The following is a 25,344-nucleotide window of genomic DNA, read 5'->3' as shown; positions in this document are numbered from 1 at the left end:
CGTGGCAACGCAAAATCTCTGGTGGGCACACAACTCTTTCAACTACATCCCCTTTAGCGCTGATTTGTGCTGAACTAACCGCTTGCCACCTCATATATGCCAAATCTTTATATCACGCATCATTCTGCGCTTGTTCTTTCGGCATCCAAGAGACTGCAAAGACGTACGCTGTGTATAGCTGAGCTCATGTGCATCACCTCAAGCATCCAAGTGTAAGCGTGCTTGAGCATGTGACTGTTTGGCCAGGTTGTTTCTTGTGCTACAGTGTAGCACACACATGGTATATGATTGTTGGTGGGCGTGAAGCGCCTTACCAAACACCTGCCCAGATGTTGTTTTTCCCCCCGTGGTCTCCCCGTAGGAGCCATTTATATTCAATCATTAACAGGCTGCAACCAGAATTCGTCATGCCTTTTTATTTTTGTCAGCCTCTATCCTCAGTGGAGCGGTTGTCCTTGTGTATGTCGGCTTAATAATCGTCGGAAAAACTCTCTTTGCTGCTAAGAAGAAAAATATAGGGAAAAATGAGGGGATGACAAGAAATACTTTCCCCCGCCCTTCAGTGGGAAGGAACCCTCTCTGTGGTCACATGCTTCTCCTGGGTTCTCAGTGGTGTGGATGTGGTTATGCAAGCAACACAATGCTGATGGCACAAGCACTTAAGAAGTGCTGTTAGGATGCGGACAAGTCCACCCATGGCCGAATGACTCAATGCATATGCTGAGTATGCGGGGTTATTACATAACACTGCAATTCCCACGGTTGCCACCACAGTATAGAAATCATGCATCACGTCATTCTGTTGCCTGAGAAGGCTTTCACACTGCCCACCTGCCTTGCAGGCAAGTCAATCAGCCTATCTGCAGGTGATGATTGTCCTCAGCTTAAGAAGCCCTCACTCACAAGCTGGGCGCCTGAAAGATGTCGTGTTGGGGGGTAAATTGATCGAAACTACTCGCCTTAGATGAGTGTTGAGCGTGTAAGCAGGTCTCGGCTGAGCCCCAACTCACAGAGACGCTCACATGTTCAGACACACTCGTTTTCAGCCACGCTCGCTGTCACTCCAGCTCACCCGCCCTGCCTCGCTCTCCCTTGCTGCATCCCTCCCAGTCACGTGCTGATAATGGAGGAGACTGGCTGTGTGATGCTAATTTAAGATGAAAATAACAATAACATGTAGAATGCTCTATGTTTGTTGCTGGCACAGTATTGACATGTAGACTCTTATACTGTCTAGCTATTTATAGCAAGGGTGTTAAACGTTCGGCCCACGCGCCCTTTTTATGTAGCAGACCGCAAATTCTAAATATAACATATTGCGAGGAGGCTCTCTGTTCATCACTAGCCCGTGTGCGTCAATATCGGATATATAACTGCAAGACAACCCCTGGAGGTCGGCTTGTTGGAAAGAGTGGGAAAATTATCTTTTTTTTTTCATTTTTCTGATCCAAAAACTACATAAACTGGGGACGTTAGTAAAAGTTTTGAGTCCTAAATCCACCTACTAGCAAAATGTGTAAAATAAACAGATATATTTAGCAAGTGTATCCAATGGGGGAAATGCCCACTGAGAATTTAACACCAAAAATGATCCCCAAAAAAGAGAAAGGAAGGTGCATTTCACAGAAGACGCACTTGAAATATGGATTTTTGATTGATTGACTGATTGATTGATTGATTGATTGATTGATTGATTGATTGATTGATTGATTGATTGATTGATTGATAAAAACAAATTAAAAAACAATTAACACTTTAAAGTGCCATATCTAAGTCCATGAAACAAAAAAATATCCCCCCAAAAAATCAACAAACTGAAAAAGAAAAAAATACTACAAAGAATGTTTGAAAAGGAGTAGGAGGAAGCATAGCTTTTTAGATTCCTACCCCTTTACGAGTGCAAGAGATGATTCCTATGCCTGAAATCCAATATGCTGCTCACGGCTATCCAAAAGTGATTTGTCACTAAATCTACTAAGTACCTTGAGAGCGTCATACTTGGTGGCAAATTGCATCGCTAAAAGTGAAAAAGTCATTCAATATAGGTGAAAAAGAAAAAAATGGATTCCTGCTTCTTTTTGTGCCATTGGACTCCCCAAAGGACCCCCTCACCTTTCCACTCCCCCCCGGTCACTAAATGCTTTCCGGTCTTCAAAGGGTATAAATACATATTTAAAGTGGTCCAGATAGGTTGGGGACTGCATTACTAACATTTACAATGAAATGTTGAATTTATTATTGATAGAATTTATTTACATATTTATTATTGATAGATAGCCAACAGTCAGGGGAGGCTAAAGAATTTAGTAAACCCACCCAGTAAAACCTCCCCGTTTCATGCAAAGACCTTCTTGCAAAACCAGTGCAATAACACATCAAATTTCTCAAACAGTGCCACCCACCACTGATATGAAATTAAAGTTGATAGCTGTCAGGTCTAAACACCGTCAGACATTAATCTACACGCTGGAAACAAAGAGGAGAAGACAACCAGTATTCCTTTTGCTCGCGAGGAGAATTACGTAGAAAGCCCGGTTACAGTCCTCCACTAATTCTGAGCTCCTCTTCCGCTATCTCCTCTTTTTATTTTGGGTTGCCCTGGTTACAAGAGGCATTGCTACACTAAAGGGAGGGGAGATTGTGGCTGTAGCAACGCTGATTAACTAGCTAACACTGTTGTGTGGTGCGAGGCCGCATGGGCTTGGCCGATTCGGGACCCCAGAAATGCAGAGTCTGTTCTTAGGTGGTTGGCAGCCTCGTTCTCGGCTGCGATCTCCAAACCTGGATGCCGTGTGCTCTAGACTTTCTTGCTACGTTTCACACAATAATAATTGTTAGGGTTTTTCAGATTATCCTTATCATATGATTATGTTGGAATGCAACCGGTAATAAATAAGATAGCTTGTCCCATCCTACACAAGGTCGTAAAACACCCCCTGATATGTTTTGGACAAGGGCTTTCTCTATCCAGTCCACTCTTACCCCCAACTCTGTTTTTCTTAATAAAAATGCTCTTGCAGGAGCCGAGAGTCAGACCTCCATTCGAACATCGCTGCACGCACAGCGACGAATGGACTCTCCACCTGCAGGTGTCTAAAAGGACTTACTTGTCTCCCGTGTGGTTCTTGCAAAATAAGTTGGAGTGAGCGAATCTCTAACAATAATGATGAGTAACTAATCAGATATCTCTTGTGCATACACTCCAACAAACGTTAAGTAGATGTGAGATAACTTGCATGAAGTCTACTTAACCAAACATTGAGTAAATATGGGATAACTTAAAAACTGTCCTGGTCAACAACAATTCATAAATAGAAACTACAAGGTATAATAGAGACAGAACTTCTCTTTAGCTAAACAAGGAACAAGGTGTTCTGTTCATAACTAGTGAGGGCCTCTCACAGATAAGACAAGGAAGGGAGTATAAGAACTCCCAAAAACCTGGCAGATGTGTGGGCCTTGAGCGAAGGTATGAGACCTCCGGTTCAGGCCGGCCAGCGCTTCTACAAAACTAATTATCCTGACAATAGCCCTTTTCCTCCAAGAAATTAGTGGACTTATTATATTATTGCAAGTCTTTGTTGTCATTGCACTTTGGTTACTGTACGTGTGTTTTCTTTCCCCAGCAATCACCACAAAGATTTTTTTAATGTGCCAAATATTTTCTGCAGTCTTCTGTGCATCTGTTTCTTGTCTTGAGCCTTCTGGTAAATATGTCTTAGGGGTCTACCAAGAAGTACTACTACTAAAAAATACAGCCAGGCAAAGAACATACTATTTTCCTGCTCTGGCAATAAAAACCCAGCAAAAAAAACAAGACAAAAAAAATCTCAGCTTGCTACGCAGGCAGCAGGCAGCCAAGATGAACCCTTGTTACCAACACCCACACACACATATATAATCAACCTAACCAACACTTTGAACAATATTACTTATGCAAATGCATGCACACAGCCCACACACAAATCACATGATAGAAATGTCACTGAGTTATTTAAAATCTCATGAAATGCTTGACAGAGGAGGAGTTGAGGACAGAGTTGTTTGGGTTTTGAAAGAGAGACGCAGCAGTATGGAGAGGGTGAACCAGAGATAGATATAGCATGAGTCAGCAGTCTGCCAGAAAAAAGGAGTTGAGAAATAGAGGAAGGCCTCGCAGGATTTCGCCATCTCTGAGCACTGACAAAAGAATTTCTGGCCTGACTTTACTCCGTGTGCGTGTACGCGCGTGCATGTGCATGTCATTTTGAGGCCATCCAGTTTTGAGGAATTTATTTGAAACCAAAGTAGGCTAAAGCATTGGCTTTTTTTCGCTGTGAAAAGATGGTTTAGCTTAAAGCAAAATGAACACTTTGACATCAAACATGCCGCAGTATTTTCGGGTGCACACTGAGAATTTGCAGCAGGTGGCAATCATTTTTATATTGTTTTACAGGGCAGCAATGGTGGACTGCAAGTCTGACTCATATTTTTTAGGTTTGAGGTGCAAGTCTGTGTCTTGCAATTGGCTGGCGAGGTATATTATAATATATAATTATTATATTATATATTATATAGATATTCTATATATATAATTATTATAAAATCATTGTCATTGCAATAGTTTAAAAAAACTCTGATTTAAGTTAGAATCTGATAGTGGTTTGCACACATACTTATTGCTGTCTTCAAAAGAGAGAAAACTAGTGAAAAATGTTTTTGCTTCCATTTGAGGAGTTATTAGCTCCAAGAGAGGAAGGTAATTGCCATTTAATTGTCTTGACCATTTGGCTCGAAAAGAAACGCGGATGAATGATCCTGCAGGCTTGAGAGGTAGAACAAAGACTGGGGTGTCTTATGTGATTAGTGACTTTAAATATTTCAGATGTTCCCGAAAAGAAGACAGAAACAGGAGAAAAAAGCACAAACACATGCAAGCACACTCGCGAGAGGTTCTTTTCGATCACCATCACCGCCTCTATGCGCCACTCTGGGATGGAAGCAGACTTTTAATAATTGAGTTGATTGTTGTGAAAAAATAGACAAAATTAGTTCTTGCACTTAATGTTGATTTCTTGTTCAGCATTTTTGTGCCATCCTTAGATGTCATTTTGTCATGCAAGAGAAGACGCTATGTGGTGATATTATTCAAACCCTTTGTTGTTGGGTTAGGGCTTTAAAACTTTTATACAGGGAATGAAAAATGTCAAAAATGAAATACATCAAGAGTACATACATTGTCTATATTTAAAATATATTTTTTTTGTCATGCTTCTTGTTAGGGAGTCTGTGACCTCCCCAGGAAAATGGGTCCCCTTTCAGAATTTAAGTTTTCCATCCTAGATACATATAACAGCTAACACTGAAGACACACAACTGTTAACACATCTCAGAATCATTGTCTAAATTGATTATTGCAAAATTTTATAAAACTTGACACGAGCAAACCTGGTACTCAATGTGCATAGATTAAGCACATATATCCTGCTTCTACTAAGAGTGGAGAAAAAGTGCAGATGAGAACACTCGACATATGGGCTCACGTAATCTTTTCCGAGACTAATTGGGCAGTTATGGACCCACATTTTAAAGAGATGGTGCCTTTGTCAGTGATACACTGAGTTATAGTCAATAGTGTGTGCATGAGTGTTTGTGTGTATGCATGACTCACCCAATAGAGGCAGATGGAAGTAGTTAGTGCCTACTCTACTGCTGTAGCTCTGCCTTAATTCTGTCATTCTGTCATGTCAGATGGCTCTGTGGACACTTATGCCAAGATGTTCCATCCCATAATTATCTCCCTGAATAATGTGTTTCCTTGCTGTAGGTTACTGCCATCTGTTTTCTATAGAAGCATAGACGTAATATTTACTACTAGCATCACTTAAGCTACTGTTGGTGGTCAAAAGAGGACATGAAACCTTTATGCTATAAATTGATATATTTCTTTCCACTGTTCATGATAACAAACCAAAGCATCCGTCCATCCATTTGCAGGAGGCAGGACAGACCTGGAATGGTCGCCAATTTACTGTCCTTGATTAGTCGAGAATGCAAGTTTCTAGAAAGCAATGCAGACTAAGGACACCTGGAACATGTTTGACATCTGAGTCTCTTATTTAAGGTCTTTTGATGTAGCCCAGAGCCTATTTAAGCTAGCTTCAAGTGTCTACGTCACAAATGTCAAACTCAAGACCCGGGGGCCAAATCTGTCCCCCGACATCACTTTATGTAGCCCGTGACAACACTGAGATGAAATTTTGCAACCCCCCTCCATTTAAATTAAATTGAATAATTGGCTAAATAAAAGGGCCAACTGCTATTTACAGGTGGTGCACCACTGTGGTTGCATTTCCATGTAAACGATCGATTATGCTTTGGAAGATGTATTCAAAACAAAGCAAGCACTGCAAAAAATATACATTATTTTTTTTAATTGTTATATACATTATTTAAACCTGATGTCATACACTAGACGCTGCATGCACTGCACTTAACCATCACTCATACGTGTCCTGCATGTTTTGTCCATTTAAATTTACAGTAAAATAAAACATTCAGTATAATTCGTGGCCCGAAAGACTAAGACCCAATTATCTTAAAATACACGTACAAGTACATGCAATACAATGTGATGTGACCCAAGCACTTAAATTAACAAGTATTTCGAATCCTGTTCTTGCTCAGCAAGATTTGTTCCATCCTGTGTGTGTCTGTTCTTTGGTATCTGTGTGTGAACATATTTTTCTGATTGCGTATGACACATCTGGCGACGTCACGAAATCCAACTTGTGATATTCCCGTGCGGCTGTTAGACTAAAGCAAGCAAACACACAGCAAATTCTACCAACTAGAAAGTACATATAAAATTCCATTTTTTTGTTGTGTTGCCATGAAATGCCAAATTAAAAAAAAATAGCATCCAGTATACTCTAATGTTGCTGGACTGTTTATCTGTATTTTTACTTAGGTAATTGTGAGCACATTAATGCCCAGTAAACGTCTCTTCCCCCCAAGAACCCCTGAGAACACAAGACAGTCATTAGTAAATGCTTAAGGACTGAATAGAAGTTTCAGGCCTGCAAATCTCACCTGCTTCTGACTCTGCCATCTCTGTCAACCCATTTGAAGATGTAGCGGTATCTGTCACAAAAGACATAATACTGATACAATGTGCTGGCTCATTTCAACACATTAATGTTAATTCATTTCCAACCTTGGCTCCCCTCCAAATTTGACTCCAATTCATAGGAATGTTTTATCTGTGACTCCGCAAGAAAATGTCTGATTTTGTCCGAGGGTATGGCAAAGGAGATGCCTGCTGTCACTTTCAAAGTGTTGATCCCTATCACCTCACCATCCTGAAACAAATATAAAAGTGTACGATATCACACAATTCAGACTTGACTGGATTCATAATAATGGCCACCAAGACATGTCTGTATTAGAAATGAGGTCAAAATCATTTATAAGCTGTTTATAGTTCTGCACTGCTTATGATTTTGAGCATTATAATTAGTTGGTGTCAGGCCCTTCTCACTAACACCGCTAATTCTACTGAAGGCGCGATTTTTGCTGTTTTTGAAAAGATACTGTTGGTGCTGTGCTGGAGATGATGAGAAATCCTAATTCTGTAATAGATAACCAGCACTGTACTGTACTGTACTGTAATACTTGTAGGAAAGAAAGGAAAACAGCACCATCTTCTGGATTGGGTCACCACTCGTTTTTCGAATCTGAAAAAAAACTGCTGGGATATGCACCAGCACACTCGTCACACTTGTAAGGATAAGAATATACTGTATAAGGAATGGATGGATGAATAACAATTTGCAGTACAATTCAGGGTTTCATACAATACTCACCAAGTTAACAAGGGGCCCTCCAGAATTTCCATACTTGTCCCAAAAGTGGATAAAAGAGAGAAACAACCACATAATTACTTATCATGTGGGCAAACAATTTCAGTGTCAATTTCCCAATGTTATGTATGTGTTTGTGCGTGCATATGTCCACCAACATTAATGATGGCGTCAGTCTGGATGTACTCGATGTCAGAGTCGTGGATGCCCAGTTCCTTGCCATCTCTCTGTGCTGTGCTGACAATGCCAGTGGTGACTGTATTTTGCAGGGCAAAGGGGCTACCAATGGCCACCACAAACTCGCCTGGTCTGAGATCAGATGAACGGCCCAGAGGCAGCACAGGTAGCTTCTTCTACTCACACACCAACATTGAAAAGCAAAGAGGAAGAATGACACTTGAGAAAAATGGCAATGAGATTTGGTGCGAAGGACACTTCCAAAGATGACGTATGTGAGGTATGAGTGTGAGAATACACACATCAGCGTTATGGTCCTGCTGTTTATGTACATAGTACTGGTAGCTTTCTAAAGGTTGTGCAGACCATTTTCATAACCTGGTGGTATGAAGCATTATACGCCGGCAGTCCCAAACCACCAGAAGAGGAAGCGGCACCAATTCAAAGAATAATAACTTACATTAATCGCGTATGTATTTCTACCTGAGGGTTGACCTTGATGGTGGCAATGTCAGACTTCCTGTCTACCTCTCCGACCGAAGCCTCATACACGCTGCCGTCATGAAGCTCAACATGAAGCTGGAGCCGCCCCATCACCATGAAGCTGGTGGTTATCACATGAGCGTTGGTTATAATGAAGCCGGACGGGGTCACAATGAAACCGGAGCCACTGGAAAGATGCATGTAGTGGCCAAAGAGGGGATGTCTGGGGAAATCATAGAAAAGAACATGATAATGATGGAGCATTTACGCAATAAATTCAAATGTTTATAAAGTCACACGATAACAACCATCATGTGTGACATTTTTAGATTAGTTGTTGTTTTGTGATGCAACCACGGAAGTGTATGATGATGGGGTAGTTCACCTGCCTGATTTCCTTGGAGGGAGCTTGGGTTTAATTCCAAGTCAGTGACTGAATTGCCATCTCTCGCTATATGTGCCTTACTTATCTAATGCATAGAAAGTGATGTTTGATACATGCTCACAATTTATTGTATAAAAACACACACCTTAAGCGCAACTCAATATGGACAACAGCTGGTGCTATTTTCTCCACGACATCGGCGATAAAGTTGAACTTGTAGCGGGGGCTGCTGGTACCTAAACTGACATATTATATCAGTCAAAATGTCAATACAGTAATCCCTCGTTAATCACGGATAATTGGTTCCAAAATCCACCCGCGATAAGAGAAATCCGCGAAGTACGGTCACCAACAAGAAGTACTGGGCAGGAGAAATACTACATTATCCTAAAGGTTAGACACGTGTTTCCTTAATTTAGAAGTTTTATTTTAACTTTTAAATTGTTTTTTTAATATGAGAAAAAAAATCCGCGATGTAGTGAAGCCGCGATAAACGAAACGCAAAGTAGCGAGGGATCACTACTTGCATGTGTGTATGTTTACATGAGTAAACATACACACATGAAAATTAAAATATTCATTCCCAAAAATTATACAGTAGTAGTTTAATTACTGGTGTACTAGTACGTGGACAATTCAGCGCAGATATTGAATAAATGCTCGGACAGCTTTTTACCTGCACTTGGAAGCGCACATGGTCCTTCATGCACCGGTCGGACTGCGGGTTTCCCCTCCCTCTTGCGGTTGGCCGCTCTCATCTTGCAAACATTTCCATAAGTTTTCCCGTCGCTTCCACATACCAAATGTCCCACTTTACAGCGGCAGACCCCCTTGGAGCCTCGTCGCGCACAAACCATGCCGTCCTTGCAGGGCACGGCAGGCGGGTTACCGCTGCAGGGGTCGTCCTTGCCCCCTCCAGGTGCGCACACCGTGCAGCAGTTGCATCGGTCAAGAACGTATCCGGCGGCACATATTGGGCTTGGACATGAGCTCGGGTCGCACCGGGAGAAGCAGCTGGCAGGGTCTCCCGCTTCGGTGAGGTTGAGAGAAAAGAGAAAGGCCGCTGCAAATAAAAGTTGCTGCAGAATCATGCTGAAGATGCTGTGATAGTGACATGAATTAAAAGAGAATTAGAAAATGTATCAAGTTCTCAAGCCCTGAAAAAAGTCTGCAAACTCGACAACATTACTGTAGGAAGATTCCCGGACCTGTAATCATGGGCGTAGTTAAAAGGGCGGCGACGAAGGGGGGGCGACGGGGTAGGGGTGACGGCTCCATCCAGTCAGAATACAATGGACATACTCACGGTTCAACACCTTCAGTTTCACCTATCTGTAGGCATTTTATTTTATTTTTTATTTTTTTTTTTGCGTGGTGATTGCTAACTTTCACATAACTTTTATTCCCTACATGCACTAAGAACGTGATTGAACATGTATTAGTCAGTAGGGTAATTATTATTGGGTGTGCAGTTATCAAAAAGGGGATTGCATGAAACTGACAGTAAATCTACACGTTAACCTTTCCACTTTTTAAGTACAGGACTCGCATTAGTACTTACAGTCTTTGCTTGCATAAGTAACTGTATTTCTATAATCGAAACATTCGGATTTATATAGAGTTTGTGGAATATGAATTAAGCAAATCCGCATTTTGTTTTTTAATCCATTTCACGGGGTGGACATTTTGCCTTGGGTTGCCATGCTGACGACTGGAAATGACACCACAGTGCCTAAGGCTTCAGTTTGTGAATCTCACATGAGCAAACCCAGAAAACTGGTGGTCATTAGCTGAGCCCTTAGGCACTGTGATCAAGTCAAATTTACTTAATAAGCCCTTAATTACAAAGAGACTCAAAGGGGTAATTAGCAGAGCCCGAGCAAGCCCTTCGGCACTGTGATCAATAAGTCAAGTCAAATTTATTTATATAGCCCTTAATCACAAAAGACTGTCAAAGGGCTTTACAGGCCTACAGTCGACACATTAACATCTCTGGCCTCATTTTCAGGTGGCAGCAAGTGGCAAAATGGCGACCCACTGAGATGGATAAATATAGCTACTTAACTCATATTCCACAAATGCATTACTCAGAATACTGTGTTTATACTAGTGGGGACACAGAACCACATTAGAGCAAATAAGTTTTTTGACCTGACTTGCCCTGAAATAAATGTTCTCAATCATTCTGCTTTACCTCCTTCAGTCGTGGCACACTCTCATAATGAGTGTAGTAAGAAAAGGTCAACGATTAAATACAATGTTACAAGCTGTAGCAATTTGCGTGATCATTAAAATATGGTGGCTAATTCAGTGTTATAGCTGATGTGCCACCTATGACACATGTACGCGTGGAAATTAAAGTCCTCAAGAGATTGGACTGATGATCATCCTCCCACATTTCAAAACGTTCTTCTTGCAACACAAGATTCTCAATTGTCCAGAGATGTGAATGGAAGCGTAACTGAATGCTTGTTTGTTTGCAGGTGAGCTTCACAATTATTGATCCCAGTATATTTCATCTTTACCACCTCATATGTAGTGTTCATACAAACATAAATCATAAGCATCAGCGAGGCACTAAATGACCTGCATCACAGTGCGTTAATATGCAGCCTGTCTGGATTTAGTTTTTACGTGACATCTTTACTTTCAATGAACAATATAATAAACTCTGCCAAGATGGTAAAATATACAGTAGCTGCTGCTACAACTACTACCAATAATTATTATCATCACTATTATTATAAGACCCTTTATACAGACCTAGGAATGCATTGAAAATCAGTTAAAATATTAGTACAGTAAATATTTGGGGTATTTTTAACAGTTATAATACACTGAGTCTAATAATCAAATAAACAATGAGAATCTGTTCAACAGAATGTTGCAGTCTAAATGGATAAGACGGGAGCTTTCAAGCGAGTTTTTAAGCGTCAGTAATCTTACGTTCAATTTAAAAGTAAACACTGAATCAAAACATAAAATTGCATTATTTGACTGGCTGAAGAAGCCACAGTTGGAGTGAAATAGTAAACTTATATTTTGGTCCTCAAACGCATACAGCCTGAAAATAGTGGAGGTCACAAAGATGATCCATTTCCTTTGCCACTTCAAACATGGCGAGTGCCACATTTTGTAAAACCAGAGCACAGCTACCATAGCGGGTGAGTAACAAAAGTTGCAGCATTAGAGATATTTAATTTCTCAAGTGTAAATCTAATTCCCTCGTGGCACAGCAAAGGAGTCTTCATGTTTTTTTGTCAGAATGAGACAAAGACAAAAAAAGCCATAAAACACCACCAACGGCAGGTTAAATGCTCCCAAAGCTTATTAATTGTGTTAAATATACAAATTTGATCATACAATCATCAAGGTGGAATAAAAATGTCAAGATGCATACCTAAGGAAGAAAATCCATGGCAACGACTTTCCTCTTTAAATAATAAGTCACAAAGAGGGGTGACAGTGGTGCCATTCTCCATGCAGAGGTAAATACATGTCAAAGAACAAATACATTCAGTGTTGTGAGATTGTTTTTGACAGTAATCACTCCCTGTGAAATGTTTAAAAAAACACGAGTATAAATAGTAAACATTCAAGCATTATGTCCTCTTCCTCTTTTCATGAGGCTTAAATTCAAGTTTTAAACAAGATATATGTATGGGTTTTTTTTTTTCTTGAGGCTTTACAGAATCTTTCTGCAGACAAGAGTTTGGCAGTAGCACTGTAAGGGTTGAAGACACTGGCTTTGTGTTTGTTCAACAAATTTTGGAAAGGTTTATCAAATTTAGTGAAAGTGGCCTAACAAAGTAAAGTGAAACTTTCTGGATGTTCTTTACAAATGCACTTTTTTAGGGGCAATATTTTATGAGAATGTCAAACACCTGTGGACCACAGAGGTCTTATTTTGTCACTTGACCCACTGGTAAAACCCGTTAATAGTATAAAATTGTGGACAAAAAATACAGACAAAAAAAAATATTGCCTGGTTTAGCTATAAACAAAGCTCATTTAGGCTGATTATCTAACCATGACAACCCCAAAAAGGCTCGATCGATAGGAAACACTAACAATGTAATGTTATCCTCTCAAGCGTCATTCACATCATACACTGCCCTCACAATAAGTGCTCGGTAAAAACATTCTTTATCCTACTTCTTCAGAATATCACCTCACTTATTTGACACTTTTTGCCTTCAGAACTGAACCCAACACCGATATGCCCTCTCTCTACCAAGAGGAGAAAAAAGGTCGCTTAAAGTGGAAGGTCTGAGTGAAGGCGTTGCCCAAGGTGACCACGCGGCCCTGGCCACCTGATCGGCTGCGCTCGACCACCACGCGGGGCATCTTTACTAGTTGTAGAGGGCTCTTGCCATCCTTAAGAGCTTGGGTGAGATTCAACACCTGGTGAAGGCAGGATTCATGTTGATTATATTCAAGAACAATGGAAATTATCAATAGACAACACTTCAGAAAGAAAAAGACAGACTAAAGGTTAAAGAGAGACAACAATACCTGGCCTCTCATGACGGACATCTGTTTCTCAAACATGGTCTTGTCAAAGCCTTTGTCTCTCTGATGAGAAGAGATCGACTCACGTTAGCTGCAGCCTTACTGGCATCTTTTTGCTGGACTATTAATGTTAAACTTGACAATTAAAAAATCAATTGTGAAAAGTACGCTGTTGCTCTGTACCATAAACATCTCATAGAGGTCCTCAATGAGGTCCTGCACAAAGTTCATGTCTGAGAGGCGGGACAGCACCAGTTCTTTGGTCTCCTGGGAGAAAGCCACCTTGGCCTGGGGGAGCCACGCCCAGTGAAAGGGATCTGAAGAGAGAACATCAGACAAACTCTCAACATTTGACCTCAAACAGCACAGATACAGGATGGTTTGAGTATGTGAATTGTAAGATTGAGACATATGCATACATCCTGTTGGTCAACATTCTAAAATAACTTGGAGTTCAATCACTGTTAAAAAAAGTGTCAGATTAAAACTTGGCATAATCACTTCATTATCAAAGCTCACTGATGTGAAACATCACCAGGAATCAATCCTTTAAAAGCTCCGACTTACAGGCTCTCCATTCATCAGGGTGTTTAAAGGGAAAGGCCAGGCCATTGTCAATGGCTGCGATCTTAATGCAAGGCTCCGAACTGTTCTCTAGCCACTCGGCATCCTGCAGCAAGAAGAGAGATTCAATGATTAATGGCTGACGCCACCATCCCTTATTGATCGCTGTCCACAAGCCTGAATAATTGGCCTGACAGATGACAGCCCTGTACTTGTTAATCGATATGTGGATAATAATGACTGATGGCAAGTAGTAAGATGGCTCTGGCGTCCACAGGAATCTGGAGAACTGTATTCCAAGCCTTTATCTGTTTTTATTGTATTGATTTCTTGTTTAGAATAGGGCTGGACATACAACTCACTTCAATGAATTATGATCATTATGAAATGTCAATCATGTATAATCCCATCCCCTGTATTGCTAAAACGTGCATGTTAGGTTGAAAGAAGATTCTCAATGTGAGCATAAAGGGTTGTTTGTCTATCTGCAACAGTCTATTTACTCCCATACCCCGCGATATTATGGGGGCAAGGGGGCTAACAAAAATCATGCACTAGAGCCACAACAAAACCATCAAATTATGAATAAACAAATTTTTTTACTCACATACAAGTCAACACCCCGTGGCATTATTTAGGTTCAACATGCTAATACGTTTGAACGTATTTGCCAGTCAAAAAAAATGCTTACTCAGCATTGGCAGCTCCAGGTTTCCATACAATAGGGATTTTTCATAATCGTTCTGCCCTATCAAAGTGTTTCTTTTTATTCTTTTAGGAGCCACATTGAATTCAAGTAACTATCTGTAACCAGCAGAGGGAGCAACTACATCGTACTCAATTTGTTTGCTGCGTCAAGCAAAATGTAAAAAAAATGAAAAAGAAGTAAAAATGCACATTCAGTGATGACAGATGATACATAATTGACTTGTGTATTCACCTTTTATGACCCATTCTGCTAATTGTGTGGTGTGATTTTTTTTCTGTTGTAAAATATACCTTGGCTCAATAAATGTTGCTGTAAAGGGTTCAAGTGACATTTAATTCTAATGCCATCAAATTGCCATCATGCACAAGTTCAAAGGGCTATTAGTTCTAAGATTAGACTCACCTTTGGTCCCTCGCACGCTCCTGGTTTCTCATACTTGATCAACCAGTTGTCATTCCCTCGATCTGGCAAGGAGTATATTTCATTAAGGCATGTTTATGTGAAGATAGAATGAGGCAGTGATTTTCAACTGTGGATTATTTTGAACGGGCCGTAGACATTTAGAAAAAAAATACATTTGCATTCTGATAGAGAGAGAGAGGTGAGCGAGTGAGTGGCTGAGAGAGCAAGTGGCTGAGAGAGCGAGTGGCTGAGAGAGCGAGAGCAAGAGAGGAGTTTCAGAAGCAGGAAAATAAATTAACTATTGCGCTGTAATGTTGCACACTTGGAGGACAAACCTGTGTTTCGGATGACATAATCTAGCACCACCAGCCGCTCAAACTGGGACTGGAGCTGTTTTCTGATGTTTTCTGGCAGAGGTTCTGCCTCAAAATGCCTCAGCCAATGGTCGGCTTCACGATAACCCTCCACGAACAGTTGGAATGAGCCCACCTTAAAAAAAGAGAGAAAACCACCAAGGGTTACATCACTGTCCCTCAGCATTTCAATTTTAGCTGTGTGTAATTACGAAATCAAATGGAAGATATGTCAGCTAACTTCCTCGTTTTACTTCCTGACAGCATTGTTTCCACAAACAAATTGAATCCAGTACAAGTGTTGCATCAAGAATGTGACCAGTCCAAAATAGAGTCATGCTGAAAAGTTAATAGCAAGTAGTTTAATAGTTTAGCCTTCCGCTCTAGCACACACTAGAAAACACAGATGTATAGAACGCAATCTCACATACTTTCAAAGCTTTACTTAGATTGAATCAGAGGTTCTTATATATATAAATAAATTAAAAAAAAAAACCAAGGTCTGCAAAATAAAGTTTGGAAATCACCACAATAAGAAGGAGATGGTACTACCTTTGGTGGCAGGCCCACTCTGTGGAAGCGTCGTCCCACTTTGGGCACTTTCTCTAAAGCGTACTTCTTCCCTCTGGATTTGGCTCTGTCTATGGCACTGTAGTGAAAGGTCTCACTCGCCAAATACACCACCTGACAGAACAGAAGAGGGCACTCAGTTCACTTGCTGCAACTGCAGCTGATAAAGAAAGAAAATAAACCACTATTCACACACGAGAAAGTCTAACCTTTGTTTTTGGCACCACACCCAGGCCCAGTTTGCTATCAACTAGCGATGCAGCAGCCTCTGAGAGGTAGCCCTGGTTTGGCAACAAACAGCCTCGACCAAAACAGCATGGACAGCAGAGCTAAAAAAAGTCAAGCACACAATGGTGATGCATTCTACCTGCTTACATGTGACTGCTGAGATCAGACAGGAAGACAAATCATGTAACTTGAATACCTTGTGAAAATATTTGGTCCATTTGGGATTCAGGTGACCATATGGTTCCTCTGACTTTGGTTTGAAAACACCAATGACTTTCTGTTGAAGACAAAACTATTTGAGTTCCAAAAGGCAAATAAAAAAAATAAACAACTAACATTTGTAGAACAATCTTAGTGCATCGTTCTGTCTTATTGATGCAACAATCTTTTGCTCGAATGACTAGCCTCCTCCCCCTAAAAAAATTAACACTTTGTTCCAAAAAAAAAAAAAATACTTAAAAATATATGAATACAGTTTTGGTCTCATTGCAGAACATCACAAATGAATGCCTTTCCTCACCCCTTTAGGATCTTTGACAAAGTAACTCCCACTGGAGCCCTGCGAAATCCTCTCGGGAAAGACACCAGCCTCAATGGCTTGCTCAGCCGTTTGAATAATATCCGCAAACTCAGGGTCATCTGGAAAGTGGTTGAAGTCCCCACTGTTGATACCTAAACGTACCAATGGAAATCTGTATTTATTTCCATACAAGAATCTTAGTTCATTGATCACACAGCAATATTCTACCAAGCCACAAATACCAGCAATAAATATTTATAGTCAAATTTTTTTTAGTTTTGAAACATTGTCCCTTTAGGATCCTTCATGACTTGTGTACACAGGTGTTCAAAAAGGCAGCAGGATATTAACGCCTATTAGATCAGCATGTTTACTTGTAGCCTACATCTGTAGACCGTGCTTAAATAACATCAGCACAGCACACAGACACACAATAAAAGAGAAAATAGATGTTTATACATCCCACGAGAAATGAGGTAAGGAAATGAGGCAAAGCATTTTAAACTAAAAATTTAAAGGGGAATCAATACAGAATAAAAATACTTAAGGACTTATTTCATGCTCTTCTACGACGAAAGAACCTAAAAATATGAAGGCAACAGTTGAATGTTATATCATCAGTGGATGATATCATGACCATTGCATCAGAGCGTGTGAGTGAACACGACTCTGTACACATTGTACTACGATAACACGTCAGCACTGTGCATTGTTACTCTCAGAATTGTCACGTTTTAAAAGTACGATTTAAGTTAATTTAAAGCTAATAAATGGGTTGGGTTACATGCAAATGGTAACCCAGTTTGAGAGTAAAATGTGCTAACACGTCAGCACTGTGCATTGTTACTCTCAGAATTGTCATATTTTAAAAGTAGGATTTAAGTTGATTTAAAGCTAATAAATGGGTTGGGTTATGTGGAAATGGTGACCCAGTTTGAGAGTAAAACGTTTCCCCTTTCAAATCAATCACCAGATTATATTATATATATATATATATATATATATATATATATATATATATATATATATATATATATATATATATATATATAGTTATTATATTGCATATAATAATAATAAATAACATTAATAATAATAATATAAAATAAACAACCTTATTGAAACTTGATCTGTTTATGTGTAAGTAAATTCTGAATCGTAAATATTAGCCGCGAATACTGCTCACCAGCATATCTTCTAAACTCCTCTCAAATGGGTACAGTATCTATAAATACACCAAACTAACCCACTGACGTAATATATCTATAATATCTAGCAGCGGTTGTTATGATCAATGTTTACCTGGCGAGGCTAAAGTGTCTTTGTCCGATGACGAGCTGTGTCTGTTCCGCTTGCTCTTGTCTCGGGCACGTCTCTGCGGGGACGAGGTCCCAGCAAAACACGGCAACAATAACGCGTCTTCGCCGGAGCCTTCCGCCTCAAGCTCGGTCAAGACGCTTTCACACGAGTCCGAAATTCGTACAGCAACGCCAGGGTTAGCCTGGATCCCCGCTCCCGCTGTGTTTTTGTCAAATAACACTGTTGGACGTTGTACAGAGAGGAAATTGGACTGCGGTGGAAAAACCTCGGTTGTCTCGGTATCCAACGCAGGTTCGGAGGTCTCTGTCGGGTCGCATTCTGACATCATTGTCACGCAATTCTTACCCCTTAAATTTACACTAATAAAATACCACACTCTGTTTAGACTTGTGAAGAATCCATTCTAAATTGGATTGTATCTTTAAGAGTACATAGACGCCAAACACGTTATTCCAAGCCAGCTCATTTCGTTCACACTGAACATGACCGCATTCGCCGACTGTCTGACTTCCTGGTTTACTTAGTACGCATGCTCACTCGACGTTTTCGACTGTTGCCTTCGCGTTCTGTTCGTAAATCGAGAATTTTTCCGAACATTAAGCTTTCATAAATATCTATTTAAAAAATATAAAACGTACAAATTCTGTTTTGGTAATAGTTTTGATATCCAAGTCCGACAAACGTAAGTGTAACAACAATTTAGAATTGAACAGTTAGACGGCTATATAATATAAAATTAACAATAGTCATATACCAGACCCAATAGATCGGATTATTTTCAGTCAGTCACGGTACAAGATCATAAAATTATATTATATCATAGTCCTAAATGAGGAGTGAGAGCTTTTACAGTAATGGATTCACCAACTCGTTTTTCTATGTCACCACTAGATGTCGATACTGACACACACGTAAAGATAAGGCCACGCGTTGAGTCTCAGCAAAACCAGAATTGTTTTCAAGCGCTTTCCTTTCCACACACTTCTATGAAATCATACGTATTACAGACATACAATTAATTGTTTCACAATTCAGCCACATTTTGCATTGCTCTATTACATAGAGTCTATTTTACTGTCTCCTTGACCCTGTTGAGTCCACTTTCCATTCATAGGTTCTCTTCCTGGCTTTGAAATCAAACTGTGATGAAGCTTCAATCCTGATCTTACACTTGCCACAGCTCTATGCTAACCCCTGGCTGCTCCACATACAGCCCTCTGCCCCTTCATCACCACCCCTCTCTCTAATATGGCAGTGCATTTGAAACATGCAAATGAGCAGTCAACCAGCTGGTTTCACAGCAGCCATGTGATTTATCAAGGTAGGAGGTTAGGGGGTGAAGGAGACACAGGAAAGGGAGGGAGAAGAGCAAGGAGTGCTTGGGATTCAGCAAAAGGGGGGATAATCTTGGTGGATGAGAGAGAGACAGTCACATTCAAAGGCATTCTAGACACAAAGCATCATTCAAACAAGTCCAATTTGCTTTGTCTCTATGCTCTATATTGTTTTTGTGTTTGTTCATTAGGGCACACTTGGTAAGTATTAACCATCTAACACATAGGTGTCAAACCCAAGGCCACGGGGGCCAGATACGACCCACCACACCCTTTTATGTGGCCCACGAAGACAAATTGTGCAACAACTTTGTGTCAATAACAAAATTATAAATTGTGTTCAATTTAGAAAAATTGCTCGGAATTTTTAGTACGATTCATATTTTTAAAATGTCTGAGGTTTTTGCTAGTCTCTGATTTCAAAAGTAGTTCTTCATCAGTTTGTTGTGTAGCCTATACTTTATATAATATAAGGCGTTGACAGTCATAATGGCCCTCTGAAGTAAACCATGACTACGATAAAATGAGTTTGACACGCCTGGTCTAACACATGATACTGCAGAGAAGTTCATCATCATATCGCTCTATATGTGTCAACTATTCCCATCAGGTGACACAACCCATACATTACGTGTAGCCTACTTCAGATTCTTCTTGTATGATCTGCCAGCACTTTCCACTCTTGCCCATTCTTTCCTCCCACTTTTCCATTCCTATAGTATGGCTGCCCGATGGAGAGGCTACGTATTCCATTAACCCACAGTTCATCTAATTTCCAATGGTGCACTTGTGATTGCTTTGTAAATAAGAACAGTTTTCTCAGTTTGTTATTTATTCTGTTGGGAAATGTAAAAATACATGTAGTGTATACATGATTAACACATTTTTTTTCTTTTAAATGAAATACACCAATACTGTGTTTTCCATAATTCTTATTTTTTCTCTTCTCCTTGTCAGTCAATGATAATATATCAGTTTGGTCAGTCCAGTTGGTTTCAGACAGTTTCTGGTCTTCACCTGTTACCTGTTGAGAGAAAATCATATGGAGGAAATATATTTCAGTGCAACAATCAGATCTTTAGATTTGAGTGTGTGTTAAACTACCTCTTGGACCAAACATCTTCATGTAGCAGTATGAGCAATATGGCTTCTCATCATACTGAAACACAATCATCAAGAGTATTTTTTTACATTCTTTGTCAATCGTTTTGCTTCTTTTTTTTTTTTGTCCCATATTCCCAATTTAGTTACCTCAGCATGTTGTCCGGCGGTGAGCTGTCTTTTACACTTTTGACATTTCAGGCACAGTGGGTGGTAATCTTTTCCCAAAGACCTCTTCTTCTCACCTGAACCAACATGAGTGATGGTTATGCTAAGAAAGAGGACTATGTGTTGTTCACTGTAATAAATGTCATCAAGATTTCTTTTAGATGTGGTTTCTTACTAATGTGTAGTCAGAGAAATAAGAAACAGAAAATAAAGAGAAAAGTGTGACTCTTATGCAAACCTGTTTGACTACGCCCACATCCTGTTGCCGTTATGGAAACCAAAGACTGCATGCTTATAAAAGAAGAAAATGTAATATATTTTTTCTATCTAAAGATGGTAGGGGACATGGAGCTGTGTATGTCAAAACTAAGACTCTCCAGACCTTTTCAGGACATAGGAAATGTACACCCTAGGCATCTTTTAAGATATACGATATACTTATTATTTGAAAATAAATAAAATGGCTTTCTTCTTCATGGGTTGGGCCAACAAGATCAGTGAGTGGCAGCAAAATAGAATGTATCCCAATTTGTTTTAACACTGTATTATAAAGTTTAACCTTTCCTTGTAAAAAAAAAAAAAAAATCCATTAAAGGAATGATATTTTTATCCTTATCTGGTATGGTAAAATAGACAGTATCAAAAATGAACCTATTCAAAATAATTTGCTTCTGTTGAACCACAAGACTAAAGAGCAGGTGAGAGAGAAAATGTTATCTGGCATAGAAAGGTAAGAGGTCATTTACTCACCAAAATAGACAGGCTTCCCACAGATTGGACAGTAACTTACCATGACTGTGTGTAATCATTGATTGTCTAGCCTACTATGTGACTGGGGTACTGAGGATGAAAGAATATGCTCTGCTAAAGAGCGATCTGTGCGTATTCACTTGAGAGAGAAAAAAATAACCGTTGCCAGTCTTTGAGGTCACAGCCAGGATGTGGTTAGTGAAATGTCACAGAAAAAGAGAACTCTGATATTGATGAAAAAAGAAAAAAAAAAGAACATCATTAAATGAAATCAGTAAGTCTACACTTGAATCACATTTAGTTGTTTACTGTTTTAAGTCCATCATATTCAACATACTGTATATACTGTAGATTCACTTTCCCTTATCTGGATAAAAGAGAAATGTGAGTAATGTATTTTGTTACATTAAAAAGACTCCAAACACAGCCATCTTCTCACCGGCTCACATTTTCTTCAAACTAAAAAGTAGGCAAGCCATTGAATCCAGAAGGGAAAACAGACACTTGGGCCTTTCTTTGCCTCTGTCTCTCTTGTTCTCACTCGCTCGACACTCACTCGATACTCACGCGCATGCACCCACAGCCACACTCATGCACAGACCATTTCCAGTGACATCACAAGAGGTCATAGCCAAAAAGCAGGAGGAGAGGCAGCGTGAGACCAAGTTGGGAGGGAGGGAAAAAGTCACGTGGAGAGCAGCAGACTCTTGAGTCAGTGTGGAGGCGGTTATTCCCGCACGATAGTTGTTGGAAGTGGACCTCAGGAGGGACATTTGTGAGAAAGGGGGATGAGTGAGAAAAGGATGGACTCGAATTGAATTTATTGAGTATGCCTCATCGTTGGAAAACTACTTTTATGTGGGTCCATGTGTTTCTTGCTCATGTTTGACTAATGTAGACTGCAGATATTGATTCATATGGACAAGAATGCTTGGTATGTTTTTCATTTCAAATGTGTTTTCTCTTGTCTGACACATCATAATCTGTTCATCATTTTAATCGCTGATGAATTTCAGAAGGTCATGAAATATGAGGTATATCATCATTTGCATATTTTCCAACAGCCCTCTCCTGTGTGTCATGATTTGGAGATGTTGGATTGGAATACCAAGTAGCTTCTGTATCTCATCTGACCCCACAGGATGCCTATAGTGTCATGTCTCTCCATTAGCATTCATGTGTCTGGCACTGTTATATAGTCCAATGTGTTTTGATAGAAATGAAATTGTCAGAATTTTAATACAGGGGCAGACGGTGAATATGCAGTGAAAACAAAACAGGGTACTTTTCTTATGTCACCAAAAGGCATGAATCAATGAAGATGCCTGCTGGCTGTAATACAATTGAATAAAAAATAAAGTAAGTAAAGAGTAAGAAATTACAACGAAAGGGAGCGTAAGGCGCAGAGACAACCAAGCAATGTACTGTAATTGTGAAAGGAGCAAATGAAAGGAAACAAGAGGAGGTATGAGAGGGGGCGTTAAAACCACATTTCCCAGTGGATATTTTGGCTGCATTTGAAAAAAAACCTGCCAAAATTCTTGACAAACACATTCCTGCTCTGGCACACTGCAAATGCAAGGTTCGCTTCTGCCAAGTCACATGAGATACACCAACACACTGGATGGAGAAATGTGGGAATAGATCTGTGAGTAGGATTTGCAATAACATTGAATGAATGCCGTTAACCACCAGGCAGGCCTTGCAGAGAAAAGGAGGAACTGGCGCTTCTCTTCATCTCCTCTGGTGACTTGAAACTTGCCAAGGCCGAACCCTCCAGTGCTTTGAGAATAAGGGGGGGGGGTTCTTCTGCCCACACATAAATGTACTTTTAATGTGTCGAGATACATTCACACAAACTAAAGCCCTGGAGAGCCTCGTCTTTCTCTATTCAGCCGCTCGCATCCACTCATTAGCAGGTGTAGGAATTGGAATCCCTACACTGTTCTGACATGGCTTTGCATCTTAAAACACATGGAAAACAAGTACTTAGAATACTAATTACCTATTCAAAACAATGTAAATAACTCTAGGATTAGTTTACAGCACCGTATATCGTTTTAGCAAAAATGAAATGTGGAAAAACTCTGAGAATTAGAAAAGCATACTCGTTTATGTTATGATGCAAGTAGCGCTCACAACAAAATGTGGTGTTTTTCAATATACCCCCCTCTGTGACAATCTAAAGACTATAATCTCTACTTTGGCTGTCAATGGATGGAAAAGTTGGGAAATAAATCCTTGTTTTTCCGTTTTAATCTGCCAAATCCCTAGATTCTTATATGTGGTGATATTATCGTGGAACTGATCCTTTACTTGTACAAGTGAGTAGCTGGGTCAATTAGATTGCATTATAGGGTCATTTGTTTGCCAAAACATGATAAGGCAAAGCAGTTTCAGTATTGTTTGTTGCAGCATTCACGTCAAGGAATACTTAACTTGCTTGACACAAATAATCACAATATTTGGATGCAAATATTTGTTAACTAAAGTGAGAATGCAGTTATTTCCCTTTATATAAAAGCCAGAATTCCGTGGCAAGGGCTTGAAATGTATCCATACACAGTACATTTATGTTCTAATGTCTATCTACTGTACATCATTTTGTGACGTTATAACATGAACTGTGAATTGTAACAATGATTTTAGAACTCAAATGACCAGGCTCAAACTGTGTGATTGATTACACTGGACTGAATTCCTAATGCAGTATGCAGAATGGCTCTAACCTACGTCAACAGAGGCTCTAACTTACGTCGAGAGGCAGGCAATGCAGAAGGAACGAACGAAATATGTTGCTTCATGCCAGTGCATTCTTGGCATAGCTCTTTGCCCTTTTATATTATTATTATTTCTTTTTTACCAGGTTTTATAATGAACCCAGGGTTCCCTGTCTGGCAATGTGTCTCTGCTTTACTTTACCAAGCCATAGAAAGCTGGAGTTTCTCCCCTTATTACTATGTTGACCATTCTCTTGTTTTTGCCTGCATGTACTGTAAGTCTGGATTATTTTATTATGATTATTTTGGGATGCGTTTGTCATTCTACTCTTTTGTCTTGATTTTTCGCAATTTGCTCGCTCTTCAGCTGTGAACACACATGAATCGTGTTCACTATTTTCCATGTCTGTCACTCATTCTGAGTCAGCAGACTGGTTTAGCAGGCAGAGTTCAACTGGCCTACACAAACACATAGCTTCCATTCTGCCTTCTGCTCAGGGATGGCTCCAGGATTATGATTATTATGATGATGATGATGATGATTATTGTCTCTCGAGACGAACAGAGGCCTTGACCAGTACATAGTGGGCTAAAAAAATATTTCATAAACATATTCAATAAAATTCTGGAAGGGCTTAAATGGGGCAACACAAATTTCTGATGGTTGTAAAGCCCCCCCAAACCCCCAGTGTAGCACCAACCCTGCTTCTATTCTGTGTGGATTTTCTTGTTTAATTCAGTGCAGTTTAAATTTGTGCTTACTCTTAATTATATTATGCTGATAAGATCTATGATCTTTGTAAAGGCAATTTTTATACATTGTAGTTAATGTTGCAGCTTATACAGTATTGAAAAATGTGATGGTTTTTTTTCTGCACATTACCAATTGTGCCTTTCTGTCTCAAATAAATTAAAATAATAGATCAAGAACTCATGCGTGTGCAGAATTCTTTCAAACAAAAGCCAGTGTCTTTGTCTCTATACCGACAAGTATCTGATAAGCACCATTCATTTTGGAATTTAATTAGACCAGAAAATCAACATTAAAACATACCCCCCCCCATCGCTTTGTTTCTCATACTTCCTATACAGCTGGGGAGAGTGTGCTTTGTGACTGCCCCTCCCCAAGCTTTTGAACAAGCCAATAAGAGAGCACATCAGCGAAATGGACCCCCCCATCCACCCAAATACGCACACACAACACACA

At 39.8% G+C, this 25,344-nt stretch overlaps 3 protein-coding genes across 4 annotated transcripts; all 3 read right to left on the bottom strand.

The window, feature by feature from the left end:
* Window positions 1-5,660: 5,660 nt before the first annotated feature.
* On the bottom strand, window positions 5,661-10,069 carry htra3a (HtrA serine peptidase 3a). 2 transcript variants are annotated; one of them, XM_088373643.1, is made up of 8 exons: window positions 9,563-10,069; window positions 9,032-9,122; window positions 8,502-8,724; window positions 8,000-8,194; window positions 7,845-7,877; window positions 7,196-7,340; window positions 7,072-7,122; window positions 5,661-5,824 (listed from the first exon to the last, which is right to left on the bottom strand). In XM_088373643.1, exons 1-8 carry the CDS (start codon window positions 9,975-9,977, stop codon window positions 5,808-5,810), a joined length of 1,170 nt encoding a protein of 389 aa, XP_088229769.1. In that variant the 5' UTR covers window positions 9,978-10,069; the 3' UTR covers window positions 5,661-5,807. The 2 variants fall into 2 exon arrangements, with proteins under 2 accessions (XP_088229769.1, XP_088229768.1); XM_088373642.1 differs by lacking the exon at window positions 5,661-5,824 and adding an exon at window positions 6,504-7,001.
* Window positions 10,070-12,191: 2,122 nt separating this feature from the next.
* Window positions 12,192-18,587, bottom strand: pi4k2b (phosphatidylinositol 4-kinase type 2 beta). Its single transcript, XM_088374456.1, has 11 exons — window positions 18,047-18,587; window positions 16,745-16,896; window positions 16,421-16,501; window positions 16,206-16,325; window positions 15,979-16,110; window positions 15,409-15,562; window positions 15,074-15,135; window positions 13,966-14,068; window positions 13,582-13,715; window positions 13,402-13,461; window positions 12,192-13,290 (listed from the first exon to the last, which is right to left on the bottom strand). The coding sequence occupies exons 1-11, from the start codon at window positions 18,390-18,392 to the stop codon at window positions 13,117-13,119; spliced, it is 1,518 nt and encodes a 505-aa protein (XP_088230582.1). The 5' UTR covers window positions 18,393-18,587; the 3' UTR covers window positions 12,192-13,116.
* A 412-nt stretch (window positions 18,588-18,999) lies between these two features.
* Window positions 19,000-21,989, bottom strand: LOC148399102 (cysteine-rich protein 1). The gene is made up of 4 exons (XM_088374495.1): window positions 21,418-21,989; window positions 20,650-20,744; window positions 20,503-20,557; window positions 19,000-20,422 (listed from the first exon to the last, which is right to left on the bottom strand). The coding sequence occupies exons 1-4, from the start codon at window positions 21,458-21,460 to the stop codon at window positions 20,412-20,414; spliced, it is 204 nt and encodes a 67-aa protein (XP_088230621.1). The 5' UTR covers window positions 21,461-21,989; the 3' UTR covers window positions 19,000-20,411.
* Between the last annotated feature and the right edge of the window lie 3,355 nt (window positions 21,990-25,344).

This window comes from Syngnathus floridae, chromosome 4, assembly GCF_059516105.1.
Source record: "Syngnathus floridae isolate MCC-2025c chromosome 4, RoL_Sflo_1.0, whole genome shotgun sequence".
In the NCBI taxonomy this organism is placed as follows: domain Eukaryota; kingdom Metazoa; phylum Chordata; class Actinopteri; order Syngnathiformes; family Syngnathidae; genus Syngnathus; species Syngnathus floridae.
This window is presented reverse-complemented; position numbering and strand designations above follow the sequence as displayed.